The 13,180-nt window shown below is 33.2% G+C and overlaps 1 protein-coding gene across 1 annotated transcript; it reads left to right on the top strand.

The window, feature by feature from the left end:
* Positions 1–11,284: 11,284 nt before the first annotated feature.
* On the top strand, positions 11,285–12,688 carry LOC123226163 (transmembrane protein 45B-like). Its single transcript, XM_044650668.1, has one exon. The coding sequence runs from the start codon at positions 11,527–11,529 to the stop codon at positions 12,469–12,471; it is 945 nt and encodes a 314-aa protein (XP_044506603.1). The 5' UTR covers positions 11,285–11,526; the 3' UTR covers positions 12,472–12,688.
* Positions 12,689–13,180: the final 492 nt, after the last annotated feature.

Below are 13,180 nucleotides of genomic sequence, written 5' to 3'. Positions count from 1 at the left end.
AGACTCTAGAGATCAATTCGAGTTTGGTGAGGGTCATATCCGGAGTTTGATGATCAATATGTTAAAAACTAGTAAAATGTTGAAAAATGGGTGTACAGGATATTTGGCTCATATAGTGAGCAAGGTTGAGTCAGGCCCAACTATTGAGAAAACACAAGTGGTACGTGAGTTTCCAAATGTGTTTCCAAGTGAGTTACCGGGATTAGCTCCCGAGAGAGAGATTGAGTTTAGCATAGAGTTGGCACCTGGCATAGCACCTATTTCAAGAGCACCCTATCGAATGGCCCCTGCCGAGTTACAAGAATTGAAAAAGCAGCTTCAAGAGTTATTAGATCATGGTTTTATCAGACCGAGCCATTCTCCTTGGGGAGCTCCCATCCTATTTGTGAAAAAGAAAGACGGGTCTATGAAAATGTGCATTGATTACAGAGAGCTAAATAAAGCCACAGTTAAGAACAAGTACCCGTTACCCAGGATTGATGATTTATTTGATCAGTTGAAGGGATCTATGGTCTTCTCTAAGATAGATTTAAGATCTGGTTATCACCAGGTGAGAGTGATAGAGAAGGATATACCTAAGACAACTTTCCGAACGAGGTATGGCCATTTTGAGTTTGTAGTGATGCCATTCGGATTGACAAATGCCCCTACAGTATTTATGGATTTGATGAACAGGGTATTTCACGACTGCCTGGATAAATTTATTGTGGTATTCATTGATGATATCTTAGTATATTCTTGCAGTCGAGAGGAGCATGAACAACACTTGAGGTTTACCCTCCAGAGATTGAGAGATAAAAACTGTATGCCAAATTCTCAAAATGTGAATTTTGGCTAGATAGAGTTACCTTTTTGGGGCATGTGATTTCAGTAGAGGGTATATCAGTGGATCCCAATAAGATTGAGGCAATAGTTGAATGACAGAGACCAAAGACAGTCAAAGAGGTTCGTAGTTTCTTGGGTTTGGCAGGGTATTATCGGAGGTTTGTGGATGGATTTGCCAGATTAGCTAGACCTCTTACAACCCTCACGAAGAAAGCAACGCCATTCCAGTGGTCAAGTGCTTGCGAGGCAAGCTTCCAAGAATTGAAAAGAAGATTGACTACTGCTCCGGTGTTAGTACTTCCAGAAGAGGGAGTTGAGTATGATTTATACACCGATGCCTCACACGGTGGTTTAGGAGCAGTATTGATGCAACAAGGCAAGGTGATAGCATATGCCTCAAGACAGTTGAAACAATTTGAAACCCGATACCCTACGCATGATTTGGAGTTAGCAGCAGTGATTTTTGCTTTAAAAATCTGGAGACACTATTTGTTTGGGGTAAGATGTAATATTTATACTGACCATAAGAGCCTCAAATATTTCTTCACTCAGAAGGAATTAAATATGAGACAGAGGCGATGGCTCGAGTTAGTAAAAGACTATGACTGTGATATTAAATACCATCCAGGCAAAGCTAATGTGGTTGCAGATGCCCTCAGTAGAAATGTGATGATATCACAACTGACGATCCAGAGAGAAATTCAGAAAAACATGGGCCGAGAGCAGATTGAGCTTGTGATTGGGGTCCTCGCTAGACTAGAGATTCAACCCACTCTTATAAATGAGATTCAAGAGGCTCAGACACAAGATGAATGGTGTCAACAGAAAATTCAGAAGGTTTAAGAGGGTCTCGAGACAGATTTTCAAGTAGCGAATGAAATTCTCAAATTCAGAGATCGAGTATATGTTCCTCAGAGGACTGAATTGAGACAGAAAATTCTTACAGAGGCTCATAGTTCTCTTTACACTGCCTATCCTTGAGGTGTAAAGATGTATCAGGATGTAAAAAGATATTTTTGGTGGTCAGACATGAAAAAGGATATAGGTGAGTTTATTACCAGATGTCTCACCTGTCAACAAATTAAGGCCGAACACAAGAGACCTGCAGGGTTACTTCAGCCTCTGCCTATTCCAGAATGGAAATGGGAGCATATATCCATGGACTTCATCAGTGGACTCCCTAGAGTTCAGAATGGATGTAATGTTATCTGGGTGATTGTTGATAGATTGACTAAGTCAACTCATTTCCTACCCATCAAAGATACTACTACCACAGATCAGCTGGGAAGATTATATGTTAGGGAGATTATTAGATTGCATGGGGTACCCAAGACCATAGTATCTGATCGCGATACAAGATTTGTATCAGCTTTTTGGAAGAGTCTTCAAAGATCCTTGGGTACTAATTTAGCCTTTAGTACAGCCTATCATCCTCAGATGGATGGTCAGACAGAGAGGGTTAATTAGATTTTGGAAGACATGTTGAGAGCTTGTTGTCTTGATCATAAAACTACATGGGTAGAAATATTACCCTTAGTGGAGTTTGCTTATAATAATAGCTACCAGACGACTATTCAAATGGCACCTTATGAGGCATTATATGATAGGAGGTGTCGCTCTCCTCTCCATTGGGATGAGATAGGAGAGAGAGAGGTGTTATCCCGATCTCTTGGGCCTGAGTTGACCCAAAAAATGATTGATGATGTCCAATTGATCAGGCAGAGAATAAAATAGGCCCAGGATCGACAAAAAAGTTATGCAGATCGTCGATGTCGAGACTTGGAATTTAATGCAGGTGAATTTGTATTTGTAAATGTTGCTCCATTCAAGCATTTGATGAGATTCGGAAAGAAGGGAAAACTAGCTCCCAGATTTATTGGTCCATATGAGATAATTGAGAGAGTTGGTAACATGGCTTACAGATTGGCCTTACCAGTGAGTATGGATCGGATTCATGATGTATTTCATGTCTCATCGTTAAGAAAATGTCTTGGTGATCATTCCCAGGTTGTGAATACAGAAGATATTAAGTTATCAGAAGACCTTAGTTATGAAGAAAAACCGATTCAGATACTCGACAGAAGAATTAAACAACTAAGGAATCGACAGATTCCCCTAGTAAAGGTCTTATGGAGAAATCAAAAGGTAGAGGAGGCCACCTGGGAAATGGAGCAAACCATGAAGGAGAAGTATCCAGAGTTGTTTTTATGAATTTCGAGGACGAAATTCTTGTAAGGAGGGAAAAGTTGTAATACCCTCAGATATATTCTAGGGGTAATTATGTCTTTTGACTCTGTTTGGAGATATTTCCAATTGTGTGTGTGTGTTTTAGTTTATATAGATATATATATTTATAAAAAAAAAAAAGTCAATATATATGTGCCAAAAGTCAATAAAAGAAGGAAAGAAGAGAGAAAGAAACTTTACATTTGCTTCTTTGATCATTTTTCCAACAGCTTCTCGTCTCCTAGAGAGGAAGGCAGTGTTCTTCATTTCTTTGTTGTATTTTAAGAACAGTGAGTGATTTTGAAGGGATTTTAGAAGATAAATAAGGAAAGAAAAAGAAAAGGAAGCACTTGGAAGCTTTGGTAACCAAATATCTCCTTCTTTTCCCTTTTATCTATGTTTATATGCATGTTATGTGAATATGTTAGTGTGTTTTGGTATTGATTTAAAGTGGTCTTGGTGATAAAGGAAGCAAAACAAAGAGAATGAAGTCAATTTGCAAAGATTTGGCTTGAAACAAGGTAAGGGGAATCATTATTGATATGTTGCATGTTTTAAGCTTTTGATTCCTCGGATCTATGTTATAAATGGTGATTTTGAAGTTGAGAAATGTTGTTTTGCCATCTGGGATGTCTATGTGTGTGATTTGGTTTAAGGCAGAAAGTTGCATGATATTTACAGTTTTTGCCACTGAGTTCGTCCCATGTTTTGGCTGCCTTATCTATTGAATTATGAGTTCTATTATAGCTCGTTGAAAAGATCTTTGAATCCTCTTTTCAACGATATATAGCTTGTATGAATTAGAAACCGTTTGGGATGTTAAATTGTATGAAAAGAAGGCTGCCCTGCTAAATGACTGTTCTGTGAACAGTGTTTCTCAATTCTGGGCAAGAAAGAAAGAAAGAAAGAAAGAAAGAAAGAGAGAAAAGGAAGAAGAAAGGAAAGAAAGGAAAGGAAAGGAAAGAAAAGAAGAAAAGAAAAAGAAAGAAAAGCAAGAAAAAGAATTTGGGGCTCAAGATTTAGGAGTCGTCCCAAGAGTAATGTCTGGTGAGTTATGAATAAATTTAAATGGAAGCAAAATTAGTAAGATATAAGACCCGCATGCATGCTATAAACTATGAGAGGGCACTTTACACTACACCGCCCACAGTAGGGCATGTCCGCAGTAGGACACGTCCGTAGTAGGACATAGACCCCTAGTAGGGTCTGCTCGCAGTAGAGCTCAATTCAGATTCAGAAATAGTGTAGTGAAAGAAAAAGAGCTTGAGCTTAGAAAAGTGTCAAATCCCTATAGTTAGCTTCCAGAAAGTATTAAATAGACACTAGATGGGACAAAGTATGACCCAAATAGTAAAGAGTGAATTAAATTATCCCCTCAATCTCTTGTAGAGGTTAAGATGTGAGGTTGAGTCCCAAAAGTGAGATTAAACAGGAAAAAAAAAAAGAGGATAGTTTACTTGATTCTTTCCCCTTATTGAGTGTTCTTATCACTCACTCCCTTTTCTTTCCTTATTACAGGTACAGGTGATCGAGGTAACTGCGAGGCAGGGTCAGGTCAGCGTAGGTAGATCCGGCTGGAGCAGGTTATCTCTGGTTTATATTACATGCATACAGTGGCATGTTTTTATCGACTTTGGACTTTTTGAGATTATGGTACAGTTACATATGATTACTCCCTGTTTTCAGATACTTTCAGATGAGTCTTCATATGAGTATATACATCTTTTGTTCGCTTCCAGATTTTTAGTTTTCTTGGAATACTTCCTAAACACTTTTAATGATGCGTTTATTGTAAAGTATTTTTAAAAAGAAAAAAAATAGACGCTACGAATATTAATTCGTAACATTTCTCCTTCGGTAGGTAGTACTACTAGGGAGGGATGTTACACTCATTACTCTTAAATTGTTCTCTTTGTGTTTTCTGATTACTAATACCAACATTCTCAACATCCACTACTAGCTCAAGAACCCATTGGAATGGATTAGGATTATGAATATGACTTGTATATGCTTCCATATCTATAGAACCATGACAACCCGCACTAGACTCAACCTTTTCATTGATTTGACTTCTCACAATGTTTTCGCTCAGTTCACAATCCGTGTTGTCTTCATCATATAATCTTGAAAATTCATCATCATCATCGTCATTATCTTCAAGATTATAGTCTTCATCTACATCGTCATCATTATCTCTATCATCATGATTCATACCATACTCTTGAAAAATTTGTGGTTCTATCTTATCGTATGAGCGATGATCCTCTCTTTCTATCATATGGACCTCTTCATTTAGTTGATTGTCTCTTCCTTCAATAGGAGTCTGGGTAACAAAAAGTTTGATTGATCCTCGTAAACTTCTTGTTTCCATCATTGCATATTCAAGATAATTATCATCTTTGATCTTAATGACCAGCGACAAATGTGGACATTTGCTTGACTTTGATCAAATATCAAACGATTGCATATTTTGCTTACAAATCCTTCAAAATCAATATTTGTGTCAATACAGATTGGTCTCTCTTTTCCACCAACATATTTCACTATATTATCATCACTTTGTAACACCTCTTCCTAGAAGTACTACCCATCGAAAGAGAAATGTTATGAATTAATATTCGGAGTGTCTATTTTTTTCTTTTAAAATACTTTAAAATAAATGCATCACTAAAAGTGTTTAGAAAGTATTCCAAGAAAACTAAAAATCTGGAAGCGAATAAAAAATGTATATACTTATATGAAAACTCATCTGAAAGCATATGAAAACAGAGAGTAATCATATACAACTATACAATCATTTCAAAAAGGTCAAAAGTCGACAAGAGCATGTCACTGTATGCATGTAATATAAACCAGAGATAACCTACTCCAACCGGATCTATCTTCGCTGACCTAACCCTGCCTCGCAGCTACCTCGATCACCGATACCTGCAATTAGGAAAGAAAAGGAAGTGAGAGATAATAACACTTAATAAGGGGAAAGAATTAAGTAAACTATCTCCTTTCCTGTTTTAACTCACTCTCGGGACTCAACCTCACTCATAACCCCCATAAGAACTCGAGGGGATAATCTAGTTCATGTTTTACTATTTGGGTCATACTTTGCCCCATATGGTGTCTATTTGATACTTTCTGGAAGTTGACTATAGGGATTTGACACTTTTCTAAGCTCGAGCTTTCTTCCTTTCTCTCACTACACCATTTCTGAATTTGATTTAAGCTTTACTATGAGTATGCTCTACTACAAGCGGACCCTACTGTGGGTCTATGTCCTATTACGAACGTGCCTTACTATGGGCGGTGTAGTGTAAAATGCCCCCTCATAGTTCATAGCATGCATGTGTGTCTTATATCTTACTAATCTTGCTTCCATCTAAATCTATTCATAACTCACCAGACCATACTCTTGGGACGACCCCTGAATCTTGAGTCCCAAATTCCTTTTCTTGTTTTTCTTTCTTTTCTTCTTCTTTTCTTTTTCTTTTTCTTTCCTTTCCTTTCCTTTCTTTTCTTTCTTTCTTCCTTTCCTTTTTTCGCCTCATTTTCTTTCTTTCCAAAAACTGTGAAATACTGTTCGCAGGGCAGCCTTATTTTTTATACAATTTAACAGCACAAACGGTTTCTGATGAATTATGAGTGCTGTTATAGTTTTTTGGAAAGCTCTTTGAATCCTTTTTTCAATGACATATAGTTTGTATGAATTAAGGACCATTTGGACTATTAAATTACATGAACAAAAAGACTGTCTTCCCAAATAAATAGTAAATACAGTTTTTTATCATTGACTTTGTCCCATATTTTGAATATTTTATCTAATGAATCATGAGAGCTATTATAGCTTGTTGGAAAGATCTTTGAATTCTATTTTCAATGATATATGGTTTGTATGAATTAGAGACCGTTTGGACTATTAAATTGTATAAACAAAAAGACTGCCTTATCAAATAAATAGTAAATACAGTTTTTTACCATTGATTTCATCCCACGTTTGACTGTCTTATCTGATGAATTATGAGTGTTGTTATAGCTTGTTGGAAAGCTCTTTGAATTCTCATTTTAATGATATATAGCTTGTATGAATTAAAGACCATTTAGACTATTAAATTATATGAACAAAAAGACTAACCTACCCAATTGAATAGTCTAATGAATAGTAATTTACAGTTGTTGAAAAGAAAGAAAAAGAAAAAGAGCAGAAAAAGAAAAGGAGGAAAGGAAAGAAATGAGAGAAAAAAAGAAAGAAAAGCAAGAAAAAGAATTTAAGGCTCAAGATTCAGAGGTTGTCCAAATAGTATAGTCCGGTGGATTATGGATAGTTTCAAATGGAAGCAAAATTAGTAAGAGAGAGCACACCCATGCATGCTATGAATTATGAGGAAGCATTTTATGCTACACTGCTTGTAGTAAGGTACGTCGGTAGTAAGACATAGACTTGTAGTAGGGTCCGTTTGCAGTAGAGCATAATTTAGATTTAGAAATGATGTAGTGAGAGAAAGGAAGAGAGCTCGAGCTTAAAAAAGTGTCAAATCCCTGTAATTAGTTTCCAAAAAGCATTAAATAGACACCAGATGCGACAAAGTGTGACCCAAATAGTAAATGATGAACTAAATTATCCCCTTAATTCCTTGAGGAGGCTATGATGTCAGATTGAGTCCTGATGGTGATTTAGAACAAAAAAGAAGATAGTTTACTTAATTCTTTCCCTTTACTGAGTGTTCTTTTCCTTCATTTCCTTTTCTTTCATAGTTACAGGTGTCAGTGATTGGGATAACTACAAGGCAAGATTAGGTTAGGGAAAATAGATCTAGGTTAGGGCTAATTACCTATGGTTTTTGTTACATGTATATGATATTGTTGATTTTTGGCCTTATTCAGATAGTTGTATAGTTATATCTAGGGGCATGTATGTGATTATTCCATGATCTTAGATATTTTCATATAAGTTTTCATATGAGATATATACATCTTTTGTTTGTTTCTAGATTTTCAGCTTTCTCAGAATAATTTCAAAAAGCTTTTAGCGACGAGTTTATTTTAATTTTTTAAAAAAAATAAACATTCTATATATTAATTCATAATATTTTTTCTCTGAAAGGCAACACTTATGAGAAAAGATGTTACATTAAAAGTAAATGATTGATTTACCCTTTGCTAGTGTAATTAAAAAAAATACATTTTATAATGTTTAGTTGAAAAAACAAAATTATTTTTATATAATAATTTAAATTAAATCAACATAATTAATTATAATTTACCAAATTTAAAAATTTCAATTTTTAACTAATAATAATCAACATAATTAATTAATGATAATTAATAAATTTTAAAAATTGAAGAGGAACGCATTTAATAAATGATAATTAATAAGTCTTTTGGCTATGTGTGTGTGTGTGTGTGCGCATGCTAGAGAGAGAGAGAGAGAAAGAGAGATTAAATATCTTTTTTCTTTTTTTTTCCAATAAGATAATTCAAAGATATATAACCATGATCCTTACAAAATTAATATTAGGATATCCTAACGATATAATGATTTTTAACACAAAGATTTACACGAGTATTATAATAACTTGGTAATAATATGTAACTTGAGCACTCTTAAACTAGTATGCTTCAAGGATTTTGAATAAAAAATAGGACTCCTTCACTATTATGCTCTTTTCTGAGAATTATGATCTCACTGTATGAACCCTTCTTACGATTATGAGTAGTAAAATATTTATTCTTTTTTGTTAATTATTAATCATATAGCTTATTTATTTAATAAAAACTAAATGTTGGAGAGGATTCTCAATCTTTATTGGAGATAAATATGTGACATTAAGGGCCTTGTTGTAATTTACGGGTTATTAGGCTTATCATTAAGGGTGTAATTGGTTATGAGACTAAGATATTATTTTCTATATTTTATCATTGAGATTATCTTATTTGGTTTGATAAATAATAAAATATTTAATAGGTCGTGTAATATCATTTTCTTTTAACTAATAAAAAATTACCTAGATTACCTTAGTTTTGATATAATTTTATTTTTAATTAATTTAGTTTAATATATTAATGATATTTAAATAAAATAATATCTCACTATTTTTTAATAACTATTAATTAAATATAATAATTATTTATATATATAAATTTATTTAAATATAATATTAATTTATATATATTAGTCTTTAAAATAATCTATTATTGCGATAATATTTTTATTTGGGTAATAAAAGATTATAGGGATCAACTTCATCTAATGGGTTTGCTTCACTAATGGTCTTCAAGTTATCCTTTGAGGGAGGTTTAAATCCTAATGGGCTTTAAGTTGTCACATTGAGCACTTTTGTTGACGTAGGCCCGAAAGATAAAGGAACCTCAAATGATTTGGTGCGTTTGTTCATAGTCTTCCTCTCCCTGCATGATATTTGTATAAACAATAAAATTATGTGTATATATTTTTAATATATAATTTAAATATATAAATAATATATTATTATATAAATAGTTAATTTTAAATTATAGATAAAATAATATTTAATTATATAATAATATATTATTTATATATCTAAATTACAGATAAAAATATATACATATAGTAATTCTTTTGTCTTAAAACTTTATAAATATAAAAAGTAATATTATATATATAATTTTAATGTATAAATAATGATGTATCATTATGTGATTAGAGAGTTAAAAATTAAAAAAAAAACTAACATCTAATCATATGATAACACATTATTGATTGTATATAAAATTACACATAAAGATTATATACATAGTTTTATTATAACATAAAACACTTCATTACAAATATTATTTTTTAAATAAAATTATGTATATAACTTTTATATATAATTTTATGTATAATAACAATATATTATTATATGAGTATATAATATTTTATTTATAATTTATAATTATCTAATTATATAATAATATATTAAATTATATATATATATAAAATTATACACATACTCTACCTTTTGTTTTTTAGATATAAATTGCAAAAGGACATTTTAACGACACTTTGAAGTTGACATTATTAACCTGCCAAGGTTCAACAATAGGTTTATAATATTAGGCGTTGTCACCAAGGTTATGTCAGCTTCTTGTGCTTTCACTATTACCCTGACAATAAGGCATGCATGCATGTATAATATATGCATGCATTTAATGTTTTGACATCAAAAGGATTCCTAAACTATTAATATATTAAGCAATGAAATTGCGTGAACGAAAGGCCAAGTTGAAAGATGGAATCAAATATAAATGGCTAATATTAGAATAATTTTTTTAATTAGGAAACCATTATTGGCTAATTATAAAAAAAATAATTCAATCACTTTCTTAAACAAAACGACAACACAATTAAGAACAAAAACCTAATTCTCTTTTCATATTTGAAATTATTAAAACATATCCATCACTTGGGATGTTCAATAGATGATTAAATATATGGGCAATCATTCTCCAAGAATGCAGGTCATTTTCATTCTGACATAACATGGATAAAATTATTATTTCCAATAAGAAGAATCATTCATTGTGCAGTATTTGGAATGTGTAATTTTGTCTCGTAATAATTGTAAATATGATTTAATGATTCAGTTATAATTAGAGTATTGTCGATATATAAGATTTTTTTTTAACTTTTCAAGATAAGAAGAGAAAACAAAAGGTGGTGGAGTCGAATCATCACAGGCTTGAAACACAAAAACATTATATTTACGACACTTTCAATCCAATTTTATGGTTTAAAATGAACAACTTTCTTTAATGAAAGTGTTATCAAAATCAAGAATTTCATGGACCGATTGATTTACCCGATTTAATCAAGAATTTGTCTTTAATTTGATTTCGTTTTTATTTGGTTTTAACCAATTTTAAAAATATTATTTAATGAGATTTTAGAAACTTTACATTTATAACCACCCCACCCTGAATAATTTCTATTCCTAAATCAATACATAAGAGCCAAATGCAAAAGTAAATCAATTATATTAATTCAGCGGATGGGTGTTAATTAACTAAACAAAACAATGATGAAGATTGAAGACCATCCTTTCTTTTTAAATGAAGGCATGCATATTTTGCTTAAAATACCAAATTTTCATAGATGAAGGATTGCATGTTGCACATGTTTATGTTAAATAATTAAATTAATTATTAAAAAATAGAAACATGCCCAATTTTTAAACCAAAATGGAACAGGCGTTGTCTCCCCCAGTCCCCCCTCTCTCCTCATTCCCTTCTCTCTCTTTATTCTTATTCTGGAAGCCAAACAAACATGTAATTTGCCATTCAAACTTCAACTCAAAACAAATTATAGAAGCCTCTAGACTCCCCCAAAATCCTCCCTTAAATCCCCATCCTCCCCACAAAAATTTCTCCCCAAATTACAAAACCTAATTTGCAATTCTCTTCAAGTCACAAACCTTAATTTCGCAGCTTTGCCTGAATCTCAAGCCCTATATATATATTTTTTTTATGGGTACTTTAGTTGGACATGTAGCACCAGGATTTGCCTTCTTGGCACTTGGCTTGTGGCATCTTTTGAATCACATCAAACGCCATTCACTCCAACCAAATTCCTATATTTCAACTCCATGGTTTCCTTCTTCCAAAGTAAGATACATAGAGCTCTACCTAATCATGCTTGGAAGCTCCATTTCCATAGCCATGGAACTCTTCATTGGCCCCAAAAAACACCAGCCTTTCGCCGATGGAACCATTCCTTCCAACCATATTCACAACTTCGAACATGCGACAATTGCCCTCACTTTCTTCACCTATGCAGCTTTTGCTATACTACTCGATCGAAATCATTTTAAAAGAAACACCAGAGATGCATTAACGCAACTCCTCGGTGCCATAGCTTTTGCTCAACAGCTTCTCCTGTTTCATCTTCACTCGGCTGACCACACGGGGGTCGAGGGACAGTACCATTTGCTTCTACAAATTGTCATTCTTGTTTCTTTAGCCACAACTCTAATTGGAATCGCGCTTCCGGGGAGTTTCTTGATTAGTTTTGTTAGGTCAGCTAGTATCTTTTTCCAGGGAGCATGGCTTATTTTGATGGGGTACATGCTGTGGACTCCTGAATTTATCCCAAAAGGGTGTTTTATTAACTTCGAGGAAGGCCACCAAGTGGTGAGATGCCATGGAGAGGTTGCTTTACATAGAGCTAAATCACTTGTGAACCTTGAATTCAGCTGGTTTTTAGTGGGAATCACCATATTTTCAGTGTGTTTTTATGTGATATTGGGTAGAGTTATTGGAGAAAAGGTTGAATATGCAACATTGAGTAGAGAGGATGAGTATATTTCTGATGATGTTGAGTCACAAGAGGACACAAAATATGGTGCCTCAAAGAGTAGTTTTGTTGGTGCGGGGAAAGAAGGATTTGTTGCATCGATTGACATTGAAAGATAGAGAGTGGAGATCATATTATTCAGGATGAAGAGGTAGATTTATTGATTATATGTACAAAATTGATTTAGTTAGGGGTGTTATTTATTGGTGTGGACTTGTTTGCTGTATTGTATTAATGGGTTTTAGGTTATAAGGAGTGAGTTCTTTTGTGTTTATATTGTAAAAAAAGTAGAAAAAGCAACAAAACTAGTCATTTATAATTAATTTCTTCTTATAATTTCTTTTACATTATCAAATTCTTTATTATTTTGCTTGCTTACCTCGATGTTATCTATATAACTAATAATTGAGAGTTGTTATAAAATTAATATAACTAATACCAAAGATAAATAAATGGAGGAGAAAGCTTCTGGAATTATAATAAGAAGCAAAATGAAGAAGAAAGAAGAAAGCTTTTTTATGTGAAGAAAAGTGTGTCGATTACATGAAGAGAGGGGGGTATTTATAGAAGAATTGCCGCCCCTCCAGTCAGCAAAAACGGCTTCCTTCTAAGCCAAGTTTCCAATGTCATTAATGTTTTCATACTCCTTTAGCCAAAATTTCTTCTCCTGCGTCAGCCTCTCCAATAAATGTTTTCCCACCCATTTTCTTGACTTTATTGGTGGAAAGCCACTGCATTTGTAACACTCCCCCTTGGATTTCCATCACTTACAGATAATTATATTAACTTTGCTAAGGAAAAACCCAGTGGGATAAAAAACCAAAGCAA

The sequence above is a fragment of the Mangifera indica genome, chromosome 9 (assembly GCF_011075055.1).
Source record: "Mangifera indica cultivar Alphonso chromosome 9, CATAS_Mindica_2.1, whole genome shotgun sequence".
NCBI lineage: Eukaryota > Viridiplantae > Streptophyta > Magnoliopsida > Sapindales > Anacardiaceae > Mangifera > Mangifera indica.
This window is presented reverse-complemented; position numbering and strand designations above follow the sequence as displayed.

Bases quoted from the DNA above. Each gene is read 5' to 3' on its own strand.
- LOC123226163 (XM_044650668.1), top strand. From the start codon at position 11,527: ATGGGTACTTTAGTTGGACATGTAGCACCAGGATTTGCCTTCTTGGCA.